Source organism: Hirundo rustica, chromosome 1 (genome assembly GCF_015227805.2).
Source record: "Hirundo rustica isolate bHirRus1 chromosome 1, bHirRus1.pri.v3, whole genome shotgun sequence".
In the NCBI taxonomy this organism is placed as follows: domain Eukaryota; kingdom Metazoa; phylum Chordata; class Aves; order Passeriformes; family Hirundinidae; genus Hirundo; species Hirundo rustica.
In genome coordinates, this window is record NC_053450.1 from 101,080,881 (window position 1) to 101,105,801 (window position 24,921).

A 24,921-nucleotide genomic window follows, 5' to 3' on the forward strand; every position below is an offset into this window, starting at 1 on the left:
GAACAGGAAGAGCAGCAGAGAGACATGCTGAGCTGGGGTTCAAGACCTTTTGGAACTCTGGCCACAACTAGGGTTGAGAGCAAGAATTTAGATGTTACACCTGTTACACTGTATCCTTTTGGAAAAAGAGGTGTTAAATTAAGATTAGATTATATAATACAATGTATAATTTGTATGGACTTCCTATAAAACTTCAAAAGCACCACAGAAGAAACAGCTTCTTTGGACCAAAGGTTTATTTTTAATGACACAACACTGGAAAGCATAAGTTACAGATGACTTTTTGATACAGGATACATTATTCATCTTACTTTAAAAGGTTCTGTGAAGGTACACTGCATAAATACATATAATGAAAATATATTGTGTTTATTTATTCTCAGAGATTAGTTCTGTTTCTTTTTGAAAATGTATTCAGCCAATTAAATAAAAAAGTATAGATTAGCATCATAGCAACTCCCCCCTCCAGGTTATCTCATTGTAACTACTGCAGCTGGGAGAGGAGACTGAGTCATGCCTTCTCAAAGGTTAGCAGCTTTGAACATTTGAACAGGATGAAAATTTCACATTACAAACACAGATATTGTATCATGTTTTGGCAATGGAGCAGCTAGTTTTGCTTTGAAAAAAACTGTTTCCTGTAATGCCAGGCAGTGAAAGAGCAATGCATGTACTGGATGATACTACACAGCTAAAGAACTACAATGAAGTTGTGAAAATGCATATATAGCCATATGCAGTTATATATACACGTATACATTCTTGTGTATATATATTATGCATGTCCAAAAATAACATTGAAAAATGTTGCAGTTCTTAACTATCTTTTAAACACATGAAACTTATAATAGTTTGACCTCATAACTACAGGATAATTAATTAAATCTTCTGCAGTGCAACGGAATACAATACACTTAGTGCAGAGTAGTTAAGGTTTTGGTATTGAGGAAGCTAATTTCAGATTTCATGGGAAAGGATCAAATACAGGATCACCATAGCTCTAATGAAGCACAAACCTGTTGCCACGTACTCATGAACAAATAAGGACATTCATTTTTATCTGACTTTTTTCCCATATACTGCTTCAGAAAGTACATCTTAACTGTTTGTATTCATGCTCATTTGATATGTTTCAACTACCTTTGTCTGGCACCAGTCTGTAAACCATTAACAGCTTAAACTACAAAAAGATGGGCTCCTGTGTTTCAAAGAAGTTAAAAACCCACTGACTTGAGCTTCATACTAGATTTGTATGCCTGGGAGAACTACTCCAGATGGCGTGTGAAGTTCTCTGGGAAAAGTCCTTTATAACTATTTGCATCTCTGTACTGAAGCCACTCGGATTCCTTAATGCCAGTCAACCAGCCAGCCTCCTGCAAAGAAAAAGACAGAGGCTCTTAAATTTCAGGTCTACTCTCATTCTTCACTATGTTCTGCCAGACCACAATTTTGTGAGACCAAATGACTGCAAGCATGTGATGCAGCCTTTAGCCCATCTAACTCCTGGCTGAACTTAATGTTCTAGGTAGGAGAAAAACAGTTCTTAATCCTGACTTTTTTTCCTCTGAGATATATTTTCTCTCATTTATCTCATTTACCTCATGTATCAACAGTCAGATGAAAGAACAGTTCTTGCAGTCTCAGGAGTTGCTATATCTGGAAAATATGTAATTATTTTTCAAAAAACTCTTGGAAACCTAAACCAGGACTTGACAAGCAAAATATCAACAAATCACCAGCAGGCCAAGCAAACAAGAGATTTCTTATTGGAAAGTATTGGATTCTTTTAAGTGTAATAAATTCTACCTGGAATAAAATAATTTTGGTATTTTTAAAAGTGACCAATCTACTCTCATCTCACTAAGAAACTCCGTATCTTTTTTCTTTAAAGAAAAGGAACTAGAGCAAAGCCATGGCAAACATAACTTCTAACGTTGCCATATTATTATTGCACAGACAGTACACATGGAAATAGAATAGCCTGAACAGATCATCATCTACACCATCAAACAATGATTGTGGGATGGCTGCATGTGCTCGTGGGGGCTGTCTTCCCCCAAATAAGCATCAATAAAGTGGATCCAGCTTATCTATGACATTGGCTTAGTATGTTTAAGTGGGGATGTTTTTGAAGCATGTTGAATATCTATGAGATAAAGAAACTGCAGCTCTTTAGCATAGGCAGTATGGACTGTAGAAAGGAATACACAGTTCTACTAGATAATAACTTAAACACAGATCTAATGGGAAAAGCCACTGAGTGGGACTGGTTTGCTTCAAATGGAGGTTGGTGTTACCAGGTGTATTGGAATTACGGCTTTAGACAGGTCAGTTTTGAAAGAGAATAAAGAATAACAAAGATAAGCCTCTTTAGAAATCAAAAAAGTACCTGGCAAAAGACTAAAGTACTTAGCTTCATGGTGATGTTAAACACGAATAGGGGAAATATGTAATGTGCAATAAATATATGAAAAGAATGGCTTCAGAAACATGAATACATAAAGCTTTTTTAGGGATTTTCTCCATCACTGCGCACAATCACAATTTACTTCAATTAATGCTAGTGGGAAATTCAATGCACACCACAAGAAGAATTATACTTCATGGACTCACCAAGAATAATCATGTATTTGACACCTAATATCCTAGCAAAACCAGAATAAAGTCAGAGAGCACATTTTGCTATCCTTAGAGTAGTGTCTTATTCTGCAAACACCGACAATTAAATCAATTCAATTGCCTGTGATGTAAGACAGCATAATTTGAGTAGAGATAATAGATTTCATTCCAATAAAAAGAGCTATGTACCTGCTGTATTATAAATGTTTTGTTCCGAAATAAGTATTAAAAACTCACTCACAAAAGCCAAGTATTTTTATCTTGAATTAAAAGGAAGCACAGCAGAGAGGACTGATAATTACCTACCTTTGAACAGCATTAATCAGCAAAACAATTTCAAACACAGTTCTCAGGATTCATATGTGCTTAGGGCATTAGTATTTAGGCCTATTTAAGAGATATTCTTCGTTCAGAGCAGTGCTCTTAGCTACCTATCAGGCAGGATCCAGTCTCTCACTTCTCAACCCCCAGGTCAACTGGGAGACTTCTTACCAACACTACAGGCACTAACAGGTGCCCATGGGGTGGCTGGTGCTAATAGTGTACAGTGCAGTCTTCTCTTTTAAAGCAGCAGCCAAAATCAACATACTTCACTGCAATTCAGTTTAATATATGGAATATAATTGTTTAAAAATTCACCTGAAATGCAACGTTAGAACAAAATTAGATGCCTTAAATGAAATTAAACTGTTGTTTCATTCAGGTTCAGGCTTCCAAGGGACAAATTTATCTTTATCTGAGGCACATAACACAGAGCAGCATCTCTACACCTTTAGGCTATAGGATACCACAATTTGTCTGCAATCTCAGTGCTCTCTGTGGGTGAATTTACATTATTTCTACAAATCACACATAAAACCTCTTAACATTTACGGAGCACGTAGTCAATTCTATTGGAATGTTAAGACAAGATAGAACAATGCAACAGAGTTTGTGGGTCATCATCTGCATGAAATATTTGTGTACCTGTGTGTCAGTATAAAATCCACTACAATGTCACAAAAAATACCTCAAAAAACCCCCTTAAAAATATGCTGAGATCAGATCCTGCTAATAACATGTATCTGTGACTTCAGGTGTAGTCAACTGTGCCATTTAGTCTCAAATGAAACTACATGCAAAGGCATAAGTAAAATTTTTGTGTTTTCTTACAGTAACATAATTTTGAATACACATTCCTATTAACTATAATAGGTAAGAAAAAAAGTTGAGACAAAGAAAAACATCAACAAAAGCAAGAACCTCTTGGTTTTACCTGATCAGCTGTGGTCTCAGAAGGAATCACTAGCACAATATCTCCTCGTTTCAAATTAAGCTCATCACTGTTAGCTGCCTCGAAATCATGTAGAACTTCAACCTAAAGAAAGTAACACCACACATACAGATGTGATCTAAATGAAGACACTTCCTCAACAAAATTATCTGTAAAATCTGGACTGAAAAAAAAAAAATCATCTTTATACGAACATATGGCTATAGACAAATGCATTCAAATTATCATAGAATCATGGAATGTTAACGGGTTGTAACAGACCTTAAAGATCATCTAGTCCGAACCTCCTCTGCCATGGGCAGGGACACTTTCCCTTACACCAGGTTGCTCAAGGCCTTAGCCAACCTGGCTTTGAACACTGCCAGGGCTGGGGCATGCACAACCTCCCTGGGCAACCTGTTCCAGTTCCACTCTCATAGTAAAAATTTCTTCCTAATATCTAATCCAAATTTCCCCTCTTTCAGTTTGTATCCATTACTCCTTGTCCTACAAGGAACTACAGTTCCTGATGAAGAGTCCCTCTCCAGCTTCCCTATAGGTCCCGTTCAGATACTCAAAGTTTGCCATGAGGTCTGAATGAAACCTTCTCTTTTCCAGGGTGTATAGCCCCAATATTCTCAGCCTATGTTCGCAGCAGAGATGTTTCAGTCCTTTATCAACCTTGTGGCCCTCCTCTGGATTTGTTCCAACAACTCCATGTCTCGTTCTTATGCTGGCGACACCAGAACTGTATGCAACACTCTAGGTGCAATCTCACAAGACCAGAATCACCTCCTTTGATCTGGCATAAATTGATAATAAATGCATTGATTCATGTCAGTTTTTTTATACAGTTCCTTAGAAGAAGGGACAATTTAAGGATAGTTTCCTTTCCTGAGACTATCAGAAGAAACTTAAAACCCTTTCCCAAGATTACAAGATCTCAAGGACAGATGTATTACAACATCCCACAAGTCCTGCCTCTTGGACAAGGCCTGCTCCTGTCATTCCTCCCATGTAAGGAACTTTCTTCAATTTCCCATTATCATTAGGAGATCTGTGAGAGGTGTGTTGGGATTTTAAAAATTAAATTGAGAAAGCTTCTCAGGAACTTTAGTCTCTCATTCTCCTGTTGTGGCCACTGTTGTATTACTCTTCTTGTGAACATCTATAAAAATTTGAATCAGTCATATAGTACCCATTGCAATAAGTGATCAAAGAGGTGAGTAGTGGGAACCCTACTTAATGATTGTCCTGGAAAGAACTCTCACCAGCAGATGGGTATGCCAAAAATATATGCCTTTCAAAGGGGTGAACATTCAAACACTGGCAAGATCAGCATGTCATTGTGAACAGACCATTTTAAGTAAACGGTTTTATCTCCTTAAAAGATAGCTAGTCTAATTTTCTTGAAGTACAGACAGTTCCACAATAACTCTGCAATTATTAAAGAAAGTGGCATTGAAAACCAGATTGCAAGCATATATTCTGCTTCTCCTTTTCTATGTCTGACCTAAGAGAGTGGGATGAAAAGCAAAATATGAACTATGTCAGCATGTTTGAGTTGCATGATCATGTTCACCCTTACCCTACTGTTATCCATAAAGTTTGTAGAAAATATTGAGCCATGAGAATAGACCAAAAAGAATAGCATTTAGAGAGTGCTTGGGGACTAATTAGTCTGAACTATGCAAATTATAGTAGGAAGCATGTAAAGTTCATCCATCCTCAAGGAGCTTTTCTGCTGCTCAGTGATTCTAAATGAAAAGTATTTTCAAAGAACCTTGTGAACCAGGAAACCCTGAGGTTTTTGCCAGCCACTGAAAGAATTTCTTTTATGCCTCTTTAAACTTTTCTGTTTGATCACCTAAATAGTTTATATTATTACTAAAGTTACTGAATGACATTTTGGCTTCACTACCATTAATTGCAACCATGGGTTTCAATAGAATCAGTACTTCCATTACAGATTCTCAAGCCAGAAAAAAATACATTTTTTTGAATTATCATAGAATCATAGAATGGTTTGAGCTTGAAAGGGACCTTAGATATCAAATATATTGTTAGCATATCAGATATATTATTAGTATATATCAACAATATTCCTGATTGACTATATGGCAGTGCAGTTTTATTCAATATATTAATTTTCAGCAGTCGTTTGGTGAGATTCAAGGGTTCTTGTGCTTCAGTGAATCTTACAGCTACATAAGGATATGCACAGCAACAAGCAGGCAGAAAATGTTTTCTTCTCAGAATTTATTTATGAAGCAACAACACAATATTGCATGTATTTGTGTGTGCATGTGGCTGATAAACTAAGAATCCTTTGCCCTCAAGAAATCATAGGCAGTACCTATATAGACAAGACACATCCTCAGAAGCTAGGGATTTCTAAAAGAAAAATGGAGAAGCAGACCTTATAGAGAAAACCAGGTGGCATTGCTGAAGCTGCATCTTCTGCTGGAACAGGCTGATCCTGAGAAAGTACAGCCTGGATTTCTTCAGCAGGTTTCTGATAATTTCCAGCATGGGAAGTTTCACCGAGAGAAGTATCAGTGACCTGAGTGCTTATCTCTATCGTGGCATCTCTGGACTCATTCATGATGACTTTGTGTTCTTCTCCCTCCCCCTCATTGTTTGAGGCTGGCTCTATTATTACTGAAGGGATGCTGCTGACTTTTTCCTGGGAAAAAAGAAAAAAAAAAGAAGAAAAACAAACAAACAACAAAAAAAACACAACTGAAAACCAAACCCCCCTCAGAAAAGAAATGCAAAGCTATTTAGCACTTTATTTCAAGCAGGAAAACACTATTGTTTGTTTATTGCACGGGGCATATATGGGGATGAAAATTACTTTTTTTCTCTACTATGAATTCTTAAGACAGAAAACAATATTTGTGCAAGAACGTCAAGGAATAATCCTCTCCCTGTTATTACTGTTCCCCTTACTCATCCTAAACCTACTTTATACATTATTGCACTATATAATAAAAACTATTTGTAGGTAGCTTGGGCTTAATTTTCAGTGTTCCTGGAAACTACCAGACCTTTTTCCTTCATTCTGCTCTTTAGTTTCAGCAGGTTTTAGTGAAGCCAGTAGTTCCAGTAGTGACTGCACTGTTTTTATTTGGAAATTGACGTCAGCAGGATAATAGTGATAGAAGGTGATGAAAGAAGGAAATATGATCTACTTCTTTGACTGAAGGGATCTCTCCTGATTTACAACAACATAATTGGGAGCAGAGAGAGCAAAAACAAATCTAAGTAGCATCTGAACAATAATGAATCCCAGTAAAAAAAGTATTTAACAAAACTTGTTGGAGCCCACAACTGGAACAAAACACGTTCACTGATCCTCTTCCAGATCATCTTATCCTGGAGCACAGATGAAATAGAATATGAAATGAAATCAGGTGGTAACTGGTTGCCCAGCTACAGGGTCTGCTCTAGCAAGTGTTTGCCAGCTCTTCAGAGGTTGCAGAGGAAAATGCAGCAGGCCAGATAAGGATACATGGCTTGACTGCCGTGACTTACAGGAAACAAAGTAATGCTATTGTTTCTCTGCCTATTTCTCTCCCAGAAAACCCTGTTATGTTACGTAATAAATTTCATCTGCACAGAGAAGCACAGAGAGACAACAATGGGGGACAGCCCAAACAATATACTGTCCATGCTGCTCACAGGGCTATCATACGTGCCAACATAGGTGCCATCATAGGTGCCATCATAGGGCAATCAAGTCCCATCTTCACAAGCCTAGGGGAGTACAGAGACACAAAGGCAGGTACAACCCAAAGTAAGGACTTAGAAGAAAGGATACCCTGTGTGATACCTTCCTAGGGTCATCTCAAGAGAACATCAACCTTGATACCAGTTGAACCTGTATTGGTTGAAACTGGGGGGAAAAGAGCTGCAGTGGCTTTGCCTCTCTCAGGCTGCTGAATGTCCTGATTTCCCCAACACACCATCCCATGCACCACCTGAGTTACCTGAGACATATCAGCCTCTTTTTCTTCTCCCTGAGGTTTGTCACCTTCAGCAACATCCTCCCGCTCAGTGGTGGCAGCTCCTGCTGCAACAGCTGCACTGTCTTCAGATCCCACAGTCCTCTCACCAACAGGTACCACCTAAAAACAACAGAAGGGAGGGACCTTTCAGGATACGAGATACAGATACTTGCTGGAGAGAACATGGACCATGCTCTGCTCTGTGACCTCCCTGTGTGATGCTGACCTATAGTCTTGAGTTCACTGGTGCTCCTCTTGATTTACGGAGAAGAGCAGAACTGGGGACAAGCTTGTTCAGAGAAGCTGATTAACAGGTGGGAGAGAGACATTTATGAAACCTCACTAGGCAACATTTAGCAGAGTTCTCAGGTGTTATGAGTGGAGTAACTGTCAAAGCTGTCTTCCTTCCCTTGTCTTCCAGCTGTATTGTGGAAGAAATTTACTACTGGTTTCTGCAGAGGAGGAAGAGCTTGCAAACTGTACAGGGGTCCACAGGACCCTGTTAATGGAATCTGTTCTTGGGAAGACGCTTCAAGCCTTCTCTAGCTAGTCACCTCACCACAGACCTTGCCTGGCTTCAAAAATCTTGTAATCTTAATTACACATTCCCTTCTAACAGAGAGGCTTAAAAATCAGGCTGTCAGGAGAAGTAAATATATTCTACATTTGGATAAATATCAGAAAAAAATTAACCACAAAGATCTACACTTAGGTCAGTATAAAAAGATACATAAAAAACTTATTCAATCTGGCTGTGACTGAATAATTTCTGATCCGTCTGTGTTGAGAAGTTAATGCATCATGTATTCCAACTCTTGAAAGGTGCATAGAAAAGTACCTGCCTGCTACCTAGATCAATGTTTAATCCTTCATCCAGCAGAAACTGTTACTCGCTGTTGTGGGTGACTCAAAAAGTTATTGCATTTGCTATCTATCTGTTCCCCAAATTGTTACTGTCTCTTTAAGACTCTGCCCCTGGAAAAACTGGGCCGGGATGCTATTGTGGGCATTATTAAAAGTCTGCTCTAGCAGGCAGCTTGTCCCCTTTTGCTGTGTGGTTTTTCCTTTGCTGGCTGCTTGGTCTTTGCTTAAGCAGAGGCTTTTCCCTTTTTGGGTTCTCTTCTCGTATTTTTGTCTTCTTCCTTGTCTTGGAGAGACTGACGTTGGAAGCTTTGAGCTGCCTTGGGATGAATCCTACAGGTGCCTGTCTGCAGTTGAGGTATTGTGCTGACAGTAGCGGAGCAGCCCTGGCTGTGGACCAAGTGGTTGTCAGCCCTGAGTGGCCCCTGCCCAGCTACTTTTCCTGGCCATGCCTACCCTGCTGTCTCCTGCTGCGAGGAGGGCACTGACCCCAGAGGGGCTGTTGGGTCTTTGCCACTGGAATTGCTCCATGAGTTCCTGCCTTCCTGGAAGGGATGAGATGCCATCTTGTCCCCTCTTCTTTCCTGTGTAGTAGCCCCTGTTGGGTGCTATCTCAGGAAAGGGTGTTTGCTGGCATTTTGGCTCTCTCTCTGTTCTCATGGATTCATAAGATTTAGCTATTTTGTATCTAGAGGTTATTTATTGTTAGCTTTTGCCTGTTGCTGTTTCATTTATAGGTATACTGTTATTTTTTCACTTATATCTACTCACATTCATTTCTTAGCGGTGCAAAGGGATTGGTTAACCTATAAAGGGAGGCAACTCATTCCAGAGTGTTCTCCTTTAAAACTGTCTTAAACCAAGACACTTGAAATTTATGCATCCCCCTAACATCTGCATTGCTATATACTGCTTACAGTAGCATATTTGGTATATACTTACAATGGATTAATCTTGAGGTTTGGACTGTTGAACGTAAATGACAAAACTCATTGTTTCAATCTAATTAACTTCAAGATGAAGCAGATGGCTCAAGGATAAAGAAAAACACTGAAGGAAAACTCTTCTCGAGATACCAATGTCAAGCCACAGTTAGTAGAAATCTCTCTCTGATCTCCAATAAACACTCTGATGCTCTTTGTTTGCTCACTTAGATCTTTCCCCTGTGGATGAGGCTAACTCCACTACCTGAACTCAGCAACTGTTCAAGGGCACTCTTCAGGCATTGTTTTTTAGCAACATTAAATACTCACCACTACTCCTATTTGCTGCTATTAATTCATGTGAAAAATGGAATCCATGAAGACAAAAAATATTACATGGATTTATAGAAATTACAGAGGAACTTTAATTTAAATTGAAACTGCTGCTGCTGAAGGATGCTCTGTTCTAAGAGGAAATAACATCAACAGGTAAGGTCAGATGTTGATATTTTCTCCTATAAGGCATGCAAGTCTGCCACTCATAGTATTACCAATTTCAGCAGTCTTGATCCAGGAAGATATACAAACAGATGATGAATGTTAAAGTCCTGGAAGAGGCTAGTAGAAAAGTGTGGGACTAGAGAACACATCAGATTGATTTTACACCATGCATTTGTAAGAGCACGCTGCAGAAATTGGTCTTGCTGTCTATTCTGATTAAGATCAACAACTTTTCCATTTATTGGATTTGTATAGACCATTTTATTTTACTAAGGAGGAGAATACTAATTCACATGAATCGGCTCACAGTGAAAGGGTGACACTCTCACGGCCTGTAATCATGAGTTACTAAATACATATCACAGCTCACAATCACACAATCATTTTTTTTAGTGTCTTAGTATACAAAACCAATAAAATCTAGATGATTAAAAAAGGCTTTTATGAAAAGTAGCACAGAATGAACCTCACTATAAGCCTCAAATATCTGATTAGCACAGAAGAGAGAAAAAAAAAAAAAAAAAAAGGCAGGAGGTTGAATTCATACCCAGCTATGTTGAACCACATCCTTCCAGATACGGCTACTTGTATTACTTACTTCATACTGAAAACCACTCCTACAATATGTTTCATATAATTAATAACATTAGGCAGTCTAATAGTATTCCAAATTAGCTATGTCTAGCAGTAGTTTTGAAATTTGGACAGCTGTCCCATTACACCAGCACACAGGGAAGAAAGAAAGGATCATCAGTATAATGAGGGGTGTGATAGAACCACTCAACTGTTTAATTGCACAGATGTGAATTCTTCTTTAGCCAGGTTGCAGCTGATCCACATAGTTGTACTCTCATTAACATTCCCCAGATCAAGACAATGCCACAGATTCAGCAGTAGCAATAATGAGCACAGGAAGTGGAGAAGGCGTACCAAGCCTGCTGCTGGGGTCCACCAGAGGAGCTCCCTCAGATACACTCATCTTCCAGAACTGAAGCTCTTGCCCCATGGCTGGATTTAGAACAGGAATGGGTAATTTTTATGACAGCTGGTTATAATCACAGCTAAGCTAGCTAATGTCAAGAGACACCAATCATCAAGCTTTAGGGAATGCATCAGTTGCAAAATCTTGGAAAATTCTGAAGAATTTGTATGCAACTTACCTACTATCAAAGGAACCATTCTCCATTAACAGTCAAATATTGGCTTAGCAAATAACCTCACCTCTTATGGCAGCTCTTCTGCATACAGTAATACTGTTTTAAACAGAACACAGGCAAATTCACTCTCAGATAAGAGAGTGAACAAGTAGTATTAGAATAAAGGTGAAAGATTTCAAAGACTTAGCCTTGGTACTAGCACAACTGTGAGGCATTTCTTGCATATTTCGTCTCAAACCAGACTTGTCTGGAGTGACAAGGCAATGCTAGAGGAACAACACAACACTCTCTTGCACTGTGTCCACAGCAAGCTGGGCTTGATCTATCACTCCCACTCTGCACTTTCTTCCTATGCAATTCCACTGGTTTTCATGTGGATGTGGTAGTGCTGGTGAGGAATACAGCACCAGTGAGTCCCAAATTCACTTCCAAGTGACACTGGTATGCCCTACAGCCACAGATAAATCCTTGGCTCTAGAAGATCTAATGCTGTTTTACAGCAGGATAATGAACCTAAGCCTGTACAGCTGAACTTAGCATGTTCTGAAAGCAGTTCATTACCTTTTCGTATATATCATGGCACTAAAATGAGTAACAAAAAAAAAGCAGGTTACTAGCACCTTGAGATACAAATCCTGAGTAATTAGTAACTAGAGTTGTTTCCCAGGAACCTACTTCTATCCCTAAGCTTAATATCTAGCCATTCCTCTTGTGCTGCCCTCTGTGCATGTTTGAACACATTGCAGTTTCACTTTAGTATACAACGATTCAGAGGAAGTACTTTAATCACCCCTAAAGAAAAGAAGCGATATGCAATCATTCTAGTCCACATATGAACACCCTAAAGTATGTCACTGAGCTTTTAATGTGCTTTGTGATTTGATTTTAATGGTATCTAATGACGCCAGACTGTGCTTTAGCAAACCAACTCATAACACGATTATTTCCAAGTATCTGTTTTAGCTCAGGGCATATTGTGCTAGGAAAAAGAAGTGATTAATCACAGTTTTTTAATAAAGAAATTTACAGAAAGGCTAGGCAAACAAATATACAGAAATTGTAAAAGCTACTGGGAATCAATGCCATGTATTTCCAAATGTCGAGACAGCATTATACCTCCTTTAGCCATGGAGTTGCTTTGTTTGCTGCTCTGAAATATCTATCACTCTATACTGCTGCAACAGGCAGTTTCTAAGATAAATCCTGCATTGAATGAGAGGCAATCAGTTAGAATATATGCCATGGGTGCAGATATATCTGTGCAGTGTTAGACTTAGATACCACAGCTAGGTCACAGTTGCAATATTGGCCTGCCTATTGATGATATGCAAATGACATTTTTTTGCAATGGTTGAAGATATTAAAGCACAACCATACTTGAGTATATTCATATGTACCTCGCTTTCCTTCTCAGCAACTCCAGTTGTCTCCTTATGTCCTGCCTCGGCACTCTCCTGTTTAAAAAGGAAATATAGTCATCACCTTACTCATGCTGAGGCAATGGCTGCAGAGAAATTGTATCAAGCATGCTAATGAAAGCATGCCATGTATGGGATGCAATGAAATGAATCCCTAAATGAGCTAGTATATACTATCAAGCAGAAAGATTCTGCCACATATAATCTGAAATAGAATTATTTATATGCTAAAGCAAACCCTTTACATATGTCATCATCATCACACTGGAACTGTTAAGGACAATTTTACTTACTTTTACTACCACTATTCTCGTAACAACACCAGCTTTGAAGAATTGTTGAGTAAACAACCTTGCTTACTAAAGCTCAAATTCCCACCAAGCTCAAATTTCTCCCACTTGTGACTTGATTTGTTTCCATTATCACCTGCTGCTGCTCCTGTAATTCACCAGTGCCTCAGTGTAAACTTGATAAAATGCTTCTTCCACTCATGTTGGACTGCAGCTCATTTAAAGAGGCTGTTTAAAAGATGTGGCTTTGAAAGTTCAGGGTTTTGTTTTGTTCTTTGTTTTGGGGTTTTTGTTTGTTTGTTTGTTTGTTTGTGGGCGGGTTTTTTTGGGTTTTTTTCAGATTCTCCTTACTTTAGGTCCATATCCAGTGGTGCATGCAGCAGGTGCCTGATGTTAAAAAAATCAGACATCAGTGGTTTTCCAAATCTGACACCAATCACCCATTTAGGTGTTCAAATGATTGCATGCACTGACCAGCAACAAGCTCCTCCCAAATAGTACTCGTTACCAGAACCAGGTCCTTTTCTACAAAAGGTCAACAGTCAAAATCACTAAAATTCAGATTTGGTTTGGAATAGTTGAAAGTGCTTTTTTAGCTATTCAGGTTTGACTCTCTGCAGACATGGCTATTTCTAAAGACACTCTTCTAAGCAAAAACAAGTCAAAATCCCATTACGGAAATCAATTTTGCTAATAAATTTTGACACAGCTAGGTCAGATTTTTCTACAGAGCTGTAGGGGTGAAAAGAAGTTATGCAAGCATATGTGAGGGCATGGTATATTGGAATGTCTGCTTTGGCAGCCGGAAGCCAGGAAACTTCACATACTCAGGCTCCAGCTACCTGCCTTCACATACACAACTGTTATGCTAAAGTTCCTTGAAGTTTCAGCTGAAATGGTTGCATGTTTCTTTTTTTAATAAAAGAATGCTGAGTTACATGCAAACTCCATATCACTCTTTAGGTTTGTTGTTTTGGTTTTTTTTTTCCCCTACTCTAACCTAGTATTGCTTGCAGTCAGTAATAAGCCACAAACATGCCCAGACACCAGGACAGGGCAGTTGTTGACAGTAGTGTTGCTACAGAAAGCTCTTACAGATTTACCCATGTTAAAACTGCAGAGTTATATAATCTTTTAAAAAAGGATTCATTCATTTTGGTTTTTTTTTAAGTTGCCAAGCCTCTGCTATGTGTTCTTCAGTTTTATAGTAAGCTTGAAGAGGCTGTAGAGGGTCTTAAATAGAAAAAACCAAATATCAATAGCAAAATATAAATATTTCACACTCTAGTGATGTGTGCATGCACAGAGCCACCCAAAGAATTTTTTTTTTTTTTTTTTTTTTAGAGCAGAGGTATACTGCTGCCCATAAAAGCTTTATGTCCAACTGCAAGTCAGTACACAGATGACCTTCCTACTTCTACTGTTAAAAAGTGATGAATTTCTGCCAGCAGCTGTATTTACAATTTGCCTTCAGAGATTATACTAATCTTGCACTTCAAAGTCAGGAACGTGTTGGCCTTTTCCATTTTCTTAATAATTCCCTGGCAATATTCTCTGGTAAGAATCCCATCAGCCCAGCTTTGGGTATCTTTGCAGAATGATTTATTATATACATATGCATATTTTAAAATAAAAACTGCTATTAACTAAAAGCACAATTTTGGTTGGAAATGTGAAAGTAAGGAGAGTTTCTCTTATTTCCCAAAGCTTGAGCTTTCCTGATTATTGTGTACTAATCAATTTAGTAGCATTTTGCTTTTCTGATTAGCTGGAAGTTGGGATTTTCTGGATAATGGAGTCTGAGAAGCAAGGCATGATAGCATAAACTGTATCATTTTCACAGCATGAAACTGCTTCTGAAGACTTCAGCAGAAAGACACTATTCTATGTCAGTTATCTCCTGAGAGAACCATAAAAGAGAGCCACACATTTTTAATGGCCTTATGCTCCCATTTTTCACCTGCACTTAGCTTCACTCTCAGATTGATTCCTCTTCTGTATCTAACCATTGTATTGCACTCCCAAACTACATGTTTCACCATTTGGGCACTGTGAATAGTACCTACAGTGGGACTGAACCTTAATTATATACGCCTGGTTGCAGGCTGTTCCCTGGCCCCTGCTGTACTCACCCAGTGTCTGCAAAGAGCTTATCAGGAGGTAGCTTCACATATGTTTATATACTGCTCTGAAAACCACGGTATTTAGCTGAGTGCCTGACTGCTTTAATGAGAGAACATCAGAGTCCAGGCAGGCATCAGACCCAAAGCATTGAGAATCTCTTTCCAAACTACTAAGTGCAGTGGAGGTAGAAAAGCTGATCTCCAAGCTCTATGTCTCACATGTAGGAACAGAAGAAAGGGAAACAGCAACATTTCATAAGTATTTGCTTTATTGTGATGTCCTCATGTCATCTTTGCGTGAATGTGAGAAACTGATGTGGTGAGAAGGGCAGTATTATTTGAAAAAGAAATAAGCCAGTGGTTAAAGCATTATATCCTTCAGACTATCCTTTGGATTTACAGCTGCCTTTGGGCATGCTATAGAAAAAGAAAAACAACTCTTCCTGTGTGGAGAATTCCATGAATAAACTGTTTACCCCATGGTTAACTTTTCTTCTGTTGGTACACATGGTCATCCTGTCCCTTTAATTACCAGACATTTTATCCCCTCCTCAAAAATGATCAGCTGTTGAGAGCTACTAATAAAAAATTCATTTGTTCTATGGCATTGGAGATCTGAAGGACCAATTTAAAAATATGTAATGAGATCCTAGGCAGCAATTCTGACAAGCTCTTCTGTTGAAGTTTTGTCAATCTTGATCAGGCAGACTATGAAACAGTAACTGCTTCCAAAATGCCCTGACAGACAAGTAGTACCCTATCCCTTGAACCATTTTCTCCATAATTTAAATGAAAATCCTACCAGAAAATTTACTGTGAAATTCCTATAATGAGGAATCCATGCCATAAATTTTCTGGATTAATGGGACGTGACAGGAAACTTAGCACAAAAAAACTGAACTGAGAACTGGCTGTCACTCAAAACTGGAAGCAATTTTACCTGATAAAAGATTTCAATGAAGCAGTATCTATTAATATTTTACAATTCTACTTTTAAGGAAACCGTCACTCATAAAGCAAATGAATGTAGAACTGGTGATGGGAAATGACATTTTCATCTTTTGCAATTCAGTGTACTTTTCCTTAGCTTTGAACATATTTGTCATTAATCATAATCTTCAAAACTCTTCTTTGCAAGTCTTGGAAAACCCTCCCTAAAATAAAAATCTTTTAGAACCAAATGCAGTCCCTCAGTTTCAGGCACTTCTAAAATCAACACTTTGATTTTTTTCCCCCAAATTAGTAAGGACAACATCATTTTGAATTAGCAACAAAACACCAAGAACAAACCTAATTAAAACTGTTTCACTTCTATTTACTGCCTACACTCTTCCTCGTGGGCTGCTCCCAAATTGTCTGTATCTTGCATTGTTTCTCTTTGCCTCTCTCCCAATAGCTCTGCACTCCTGTGACTCAGACAGAGCAGAGCAGCTGACAAGAGGCCATGGACCAAGAACTCCTCAGCAGCAGAATGGATCAACTGAAAAGGTCATGCCAGCCAGCAAGCAAATGCATGGTACTGCAGAGAGAGACTGTTTAATTAGTGCTTAAGACAGGCTTCAGAGCACTGGTTTGTCTTAGTGCAGGACAAAACTGTTTCCTTTTGGAAAATGGAGAAGTTCAACTTCTTAACTTATTTTTTTTTTTTTTTTTTTCCAAAATCAAACCACCTTTCTGGATTATTATCTGCTCCTCCACATTATTCCCAGCCATACACTCATGGGAAGAGAATAACTCCAGATCAATGACCAATTTCCCATTCCTTCTCTCTCCACCTTCCCTCCCACATTCTTTATTCCAAACCATTGCATTTTTCTCAATACTTTGACAAAACAATGTGCCTCAAAAAGGTAATTTCATTTTTTGCCTTCCTATAGAGCTGACAATATGAACTGAAAACACACAGAAGGGGAGTGCCTGGTCTTCACAGACCATGAAGCTTTCTTCATCAAGTTATGTTAGTAGAAGGGGATGATCTTGAAATAATTTGCTCCAGTGTGTAAATCAAGCAAAAGTGAATTAAAATATGAAACAAATACTCAATGTTCACACAAGTGTAATCAGAACTAAGTCTAAATGTAGTTCTGGGGAACACACTGTGACCACTTCCCTCCATAGGTCCATGCTGCTAGGCATCCTCAGAGAAGAGGTAGGGTTGGACAGAGACAGGTATTATCTGCCCCTTCCCCCAAAATCCTGCAGAACGCCCATTTAGCACTGCCAGCCTTTCTTCACACAAGAGTATATTATTTTTCCTATGTTAGGATGAGCTCATTAGCTTGATATCTGATAATCAGATATCCATCCATGCTCTCTGCTGCCACATTTATAGGTGCATCTACAGATACTTCCACTTTCTTCAGCTAATTTGCATCTACACTAGTTTAATATTGATATCTATATGGCAGTGCATCAAGTGCTTACTGAAAGCCACCTAATTTTATGGTCATTTGGGTATCAGCATCCCTGCTTAGCAGCAGAAGACACACAGGGTCTCCTCCAAGTCCAAGTGCAGCTCAGCAAGCTTAAACCTTTTCTTCTAACAACACTTATCACACAAAACTATGCCCAATAGACAAAGAGAACAACTGTGTATCTTCCACCAGCTTCTATGGCAGAGGAACTGACCCACGAGACAAACTCTTTTTTCCATCCACTTTTTCAGTAGTAATCTTCATATTCTACCAGCAACTCATAAGAGCCTTTTAACGTGTTACTGTCTTGAGGAAAGCATGAAAGATGTCGACTACAAGAAAAACCAGATCTAGTTTTCCTCCAGGGTTTCTTAGCCTGTGGGTATCATGCATCACCAAGACCTTCTGACAATAGTGTATAAGAAAGGAAATTCAATTGGATAAAAAACTGAGCTACCTGTTTAAAAAGGGATGCTAGTCAGCAGGAAAACCGCATGCTTACTGTCTCAGCTCACCTCTTAATTTGCTGTGATATTGGATGCCCTGCTTTGTTCTTCATGCAGAGCTGTAATTTCTTCTTCATTTCTTGAATGCTGACATGCAAAAAGTCTCCAAACTGGTGTTCGGTGTTCCCTCTTTGGCTCACAACTCACTTTTAAAACTGTGAGCCTGGTAGACCTATTACATTAACTTCTTTTCTAGAATTTTCATGCTCTAGTAAGGACCATAGAAGATGTACATTGGCCTAGTGCTTGAAATGAAATGAAAAAACTGCCAATAACATCATTTAAAAATGGCATCGATTCTTTCCCCTTCTGAAGTTCATCTAGCATCAAACAACTTGTGAAACCACAACCACTCAGCCAAACTTCAGTCTAAGATGCCAAACATAAGAGGAATGACATTTTAGGGCTGAAAGGAGGACATGCTGGAGAGGCACACTGTGACACAGCCAGGCACCAGAGAAACTAGCCATGGAGGATGACAGTGGAAAGAATGGCTGAAATGCAGCAAGCACATTCACCATAACAAATGTGGCTCCAGTGAGGCCCAGGAGGTGATATGGAGATCACTCACCACAGCCTGCTCTGCTGGCTCAGCAGGGTCAGCCTCCTTTTCCACAGCAGCAGCAGCAGCAGCAGCAGGGGTTTCCTCAACCTTAGGTTCCCCAGGTGGAGTTTCTTCAGCCTCGGTCTTTTGTTATTGATTTTTAAGTAGATAGTGAAAGAATTTGTTGAGTAGCATAAGATGTTGGGGATGAAGAGGGAGAAAGGGAACAGTGCCTGGCACAGTGTTGCTTCAGGCACAGTCTTGCCAGGCTCTGTCCCCAGTAGAAGACAACATGTAAAGGTAATTTTCATCATCAATGTTCTCTATGTAAAATGAGCCAGTCCTACATGCCTCCCTCACAAGGAAAAGAAGCATAGCTTCCTGAGTTACAGTGAGAGATAATGGAAGTGGGGGGAAAGTATTCAGTTTGCTAAAAAATGCTCCAGAAACTGCTGGCAAGGCCAGAAATTGAAACTGGCACCCATGTGTACCAACCCTGGTCTTCCAACACAAGTTTTTAAAATTACCTCCTCCTCCCTGGTTCTGTCTGTTCTCAGACAATATAGTGCCTCCTCCATTGAGGGTAAGAAGTAATGAACAGAGAGTGAGAGTCAAACAGTTTTTATATGCACAAACAGTGACTGATTGAATTCTAGCAATAAATTCTATCAATAATCCCTGTTGTTTTTTTTTTTAAATGCATTCTCTCTTGATCTCCTAATCACCTACAAGGCACTCATTTACCAGCCCACTATTGGGATTTCTACCCTTTTAAATTCTGGCCTTGGCTCGTTTTCCAACAAGAGGATCTATGAAATATCACCAGCCCTGCAACATGTTCACTTTTGAACAAAACAGCTCACAGCAGAAGTGCAGTCTCCAATGAAGACATTACTTTGCAAACACATGCACATAACAAGGGGAGAGCTCCAAGCTGTACTCAATTCGATTTATAAAGATGGCTGACTCAACAAGACAGTACAACCCCAACAGATTCATTTGCCGTGAACGAATTTCTCAGCATAATATAAAGCTCAAAAGCAATTGCTTCGCCGTTAATAACAGGCTGCTGGCTAGAATGTGATGTCTCCTGTGATGAAGAGACAGCTTCTATGAAATTCTTTAAGATGCTAAGACCTTCTCCTCCTGATATTTTTCAGGGGGGAAAAAAAAAAAAAAAACAAACCCAAGCCCATAGCCTGTCAATGCTTTGATCATATATTCGTTAAGCAGGCTGATTTTTAATGAGGCACAGAGAAGTTTGCCTATGCAAGACCTTCAGGATTTGGCACAGCATTAAGGAGCATTCACTTGTATATTATACCATACCGTGCAAGAATTTCTCTGTGCAGTGTATTAATGACAGCTCTAGAGAATTTCATAAGAAGAAATAGGACTGAAATGAGAAACACAAAGCAGATTTATCCCAGGTAAGATGACTAATGAGTTTCCTGAGGTTTAATGCTGGAAGATTCTTTCAGACTTAAAATCACAAGTAACATAAAGCAGATTGCATTAACGTGCTTCAAGTCACTTGTTGAAAAGCCTACTTCGGATGAGTTACAACATTGCAGCTACAAGTAAAAATGCTCTCACAATATTCAGTAACCATCATGGGCTCAAACACCACAATAAATAACATTAAATATCACCCTGATGGTATTAAGTAACTATAGCACTCACCCAGCAATGCTGTTATTCTCATCCTTGCTCCAGGCTAAGCAAAGACTGTAAGAGGAGTTAAGAAGCAGTGCCCTCCTTAGAAGTAGACTGTGCCTACTATTAATAACGTGGTGAGTAGATGAAATTACAGCAATTTTGGGATACATAATGGCCATCACGTATTATCACGTCCTTGCTGTATACTGGACCATAGTACTCATTCTAGTAATTTCTTAAATGCAATAAACAAACATTTTGACTACAACTTTATAAAATAAACATACCATACAATATTGGGTTGTTTTTTTTTTCCTTTTGCTCTGTGCTATCCTTGTGAAAAGTTTTTTTCAGTGAGTATGGATTTATAACTACAATTATATCACCCACCAGCCCTTCCAAATGGAAGAACTGCATAATGTGGTGTGATTTAAAAGGCAGGAAACAAACAAACAAATGTGAAAATATCTTTGCAAAAGGAAAAATCATACCCTTTTTGACAAGACATTTTAAAAGGAACCAAAAGCCACCACTTACCAAAGGCTCTGCCACATTCTCGTTTGATTGGACTGTAAATGAAGAGACATCCTAGATATAGAAATGAAAAACAACAATGTAAAAATATTTGAGACAGAGTATTTGCAGGTGTCCATCAAAGACCTAATTTTTAAATTGTTTATTCAGGTAAAGTCACTAAGTACATTCACATAGAATAAGATGGCTAACATAACTTAACTAAAAATTATTTTTGTATTTATTTAGATTATCTGAGTACTATTAACATTAATATACCATTATTTTTTCAATTTTATATTCAATGTTTCTAAATCAAGATTTTTCACCTCACTAAAGGTAGTGAACACATGTGATTCACACCCTTCATTAAATACATGTGATTCACAAGGACTTCATTTAAGGTGCAATGCACTTCTAAGTTGTGGAACTCTGAATCCTTTTCGCAGATTACACATGGACGTGCCTGGAGAGTATGCCAGCTTCAAGCTGCTTTTTTCTTGATCATGGGCTTCTATATGAATAATAACTACAGTAATTACAAATCCAAAATGTTACCTGCATCAAGAAAGTAGAAAAATTGAGGTGTTTTCCAACATCTCACTCATTCAGAACCAATTAACCTGCAAAATACTGCTGGGCCAAATTATTTTTCTACCACAGAGGACACAGAAAATACTTATTTTCTCCAGATAAACATTTTGCCTTAATTATTAGAGCCTTGTGCTTTGCCCCTTCCATCTGGATCCTTTACTAAACTAAATTTCCTGGAGCAGAATGGTTAATCATTGGAAGACTCATTTCCATTCTTGTAGAAGCTGGCCCTTTTGGGGTACTTTTAAAATCTGGTGCACAGGGTGTGCTGTGGTTGAGCCAGTCTCTCAGAGAATGCTGGAAAATAATGAAGCCCCAGATTATCCACCTGAAATTTGGGATCTTGACACAGCCCTGGAATCTGAAAGCATAAACATGGTGTCTTCATGCACTGTATCACTGTGATGCATACCACAGACTCAGCATCAGCACCACAGCAGATAAATAATTTAGGTTAAACTTTGAGAGTAAAATATATCTTAACTGAAAATGAAGATGAAGAAAAAAATTAAACTCACTCATATTTACACACAGAGTTACTGAAAATAGGTGAAACTGAAAATGTGCTTTACAGGATTTTGGGATTGTGAGAAAAATAATCCACAAAAGAGAACAATAAAAAAGCTAGACCAGCCATTTTATGAGGAAATAGTTCGTAAAAGGTAGTCAGATTTTTTGCTATTAGACTCAGTCAGCCAAGAGTCCTAAGGGTATTAGAATCTTTCTAGCAACATCTAAGAATTTCTGACTACAGACAAGGTCTGGATTTGAGACAGTATGATGTTGCTATGCAGCTTGCCTGTAGAACAGATTTTATGAATTTGTATAGCCAGTTCTAATGCCTTCCTAATAGCACAGAAAAGAATTATCTCAAAACCTGTTTATTTCTTACCTGTGCAAATCCATTAAATGCTATGGTGGATGCCTAAGTAGAAATAAGATCAGAATAAATTATCATTTGTTTACCAGATCCAAACATGAGTCAAAACATTTTTATTTGCAAAATAAAAATGTAGGCCAGACATTAAAAAAAAAAAAAAAAAAAAAAAAAAAAAAAAAAAAAAAAAAAAAAAAAAAAGAGAGAGAAAAATATAATAAAATGAAGAGTAAGGCAGAAAGGAATTTTACAACTGTGCTACTTGATAACAGACATCACAGGCTTAAAGAAAATGACAAAAAGAAAAAGCAGAGTACCTTAAATATTTTTAACAAACAACAATTAAAAAAAGACCAGGTGCATTTAAAGGTCTACAGATAAAACACAAAAGCTGCCAGACACAATGTGTTTTCACAGCTCAATGCTTCATTCATCATTTTGAAATGCATTTTTGTCAGCCTGCTTGAAGGGCTGAACAGCACCACACCATGAAGAATTGCATGGCAATTTTTCAAAAAAAGAATAGCATAGACTTAGGAAGGACAGTAGGAAACATACAAATGGAATGTTTTTAAACAACAAGGTTATGCATGGCCTAAGGAACTCTTTGTCTAGACTAGGCTACACACTGGGGTAGGTACCTCTTCTTTATCAGCCTCAATTTCCTGGTACAACAATCCATATCTCCGGTTAGCAATTTCATCTTCAGACAAATCTGAGTTGTTGGTCTCATTGTCTTTAGGACTAGTTGAACTCTCGGTGCTAGCATTTCTGGAATTTCCCATTTGAAACAGAGACAAGGGTCTAGCTATCTCCTTGCTCAGGCCAGGATTGCTAATGCTTGCCTGCTCCGCAGGCACCTGTTTTACTGGTGTCTCCTGAACTATGTGGCTTGTGCTTCCACCTATTTCCCCCCAGCTGTTATCAGCAGCTCCTAGGCCATCTGTAGACCATTTACTACTAATGCCTAACCAAACATTTTCCATGTTACCTTCCTCTGAGTTTTGCTGCTTGGGGAAAAAGGGCCAATTATCCAGTCCATTGGCTTGGTTATCTGACAGACTAGAAAAACCCCAGGAATCATTAGTAACTGTTGGATCCCAGTTTGCCAGCCAGGGTTCTGTTTCCAAGGCTTCAGGAACACCACTGCAAATCACTTCAGTGACTGCTGTTGCTGTCCTACCTGTAACTTGGTCATCTGCATTATCTAGGCAAGGATTATCATAGTTTGTGCTAGCAGCATCAGCTGCTTTGGGCAGCAGTGCCCACTGTTTTTCAGCAGCAGCTTGACCTTTAGTTCCAGTACTACCATTTGGGAGGTGGCTCTTATCTTCAGTTCCTTTAACAGACTCTTCTGCACTGAATAATTCAGTATCACACAGATCACTTCCAGTATCTGAAGGGTACTTTCCTCTGTGGTCACTTATCTCTAGGTCAACATGTACCCTCATGTTTATACACTCCATGGATGTACATGGATGACTACTGTCAGTTTGGTCTAAGGCCTCCTCAAATGTATTTTCATGGTCCTCATCCCAGATACCAAGGACTCTCTCAGGTTCAGTGCTTTCTATAGTCTTACAGTTGTACACCATTTTGTCCCCACATTCCAGCCATGTGCTCAAAGATTGTATTTCTCTATCTGTCTCCTCAATGAGATTGACCTGTTTGAATTCTTCTTCTGTAGAGTATTCTAGGTTAGCACCACTAGCTCTCCCAGTATCCCCATAATTGTCTTCATACTCACATAAATTTTCTACCTCTGTGCTGACTAAAATTTCAAGATCTGATTTTGTTAAACCCTTAGGAAATTCTGTCTCACTATTTCCTTTGGTTTCACAACCTTGCTCTTCCAGTTCCTCTGTACCTTCTACCTCCTTGTAGTTAGCTCCATTCTCTACCTTTTCACTTGGCTTGACACCTGCCCGCTCATCTTCCTCAAGCTCTTCCTCTGCCTTTTGCACATCACATGGGAGGGGTTCATCCAATAAGCTATCAGTTCCCAGGATGGGCGTCTCAAAACTGGTTATGTTCTCTAAAGGCTGATTGGTCACCACATCTTTCCACATGACATTTCTGGCATCCAACTGGTCCTCCAGCGAAGTCCTCTGGTTTTCGCTTACAGAAGCTGACCCTGGTGCACCATCCTCCTGCTCACCTACTGCAGGCCAAACACTAACAGGCAGAGTACCCGTGGATTCACTGGAGGTTTGCTCTGCCCTGGGGAAAAGCAAAGAACTGCCTGCAGTAGCCTCCTGGCTGATACTGGCTGTGCTAACATCTAGGCCCCAGGTGAGTGAGCCTAGATCAGTTTGAGATCTGTTAGTATCTTCTGATGACCCACTGTTTGGGGTTTCCTCCATGATCAGGTTACACAGGGAAAGACTTTTTGAAGAATCAGGCTTTAAGCAGACAGAAAAGCAAAGAAAAGACACAAGATGAAAAAGGTAAAAGTGGATTGATGAGAAAACACAAAATTTATATTTTACAAGAGCAATTTTAATCTAAAGAATGAAGTGACTTACTTAAGCAATTTAAGGAAAAGCTATGTGATTTGCAACATCTAAATGCAATAAATTGTAATGCAAAAAGCAGCACTGATACACAAAACTATAAAACTATATATTACACCACAGTGATTAAAGGAGTCTCTAGAGTGG

At 38.8% G+C, this 24,921-nt stretch overlaps 1 protein-coding gene across 3 annotated transcripts in view; it reads right to left on the bottom strand.

Moving 5' to 3' along the window:
• Positions 1-218: 218 nt before the first annotated feature.
• AMPH (amphiphysin) overlaps positions 219-24,921 on the bottom strand; it is a 123,728-nt gene continuing 99,025 nt past the window's right edge. The window contains exons 15-22 of one of the 3 annotated variants that reach the window (XM_040077570.1): positions 22,277-22,309; positions 20,815-20,865; positions 18,646-18,762; positions 12,721-12,777; positions 7,864-8,001; positions 6,291-6,557; positions 3,875-3,976; positions 219-1,373 (exon numbers count right to left, since the gene is read on the bottom strand). In XM_040077570.1, coding sequence (XP_039933504.1) covers positions 1,266-1,373; positions 3,875-3,976; positions 6,291-6,557; positions 7,864-8,001; positions 12,721-12,777; positions 18,646-18,762; positions 20,815-20,865; positions 22,277-22,309 — 873 coding nt within the window. In that variant the 3' untranslated portion in view covers positions 219-1,265. The remainder of the gene's footprint in view (positions 1,374-3,874; positions 3,977-6,290; positions 6,558-7,863; positions 8,002-12,720; positions 12,778-18,645; positions 18,763-20,814; positions 20,866-22,276; positions 22,310-24,921) is intronic. The other 2 variants (XM_040077580.1, XM_040077591.2) reach the window with 2 other exon arrangements.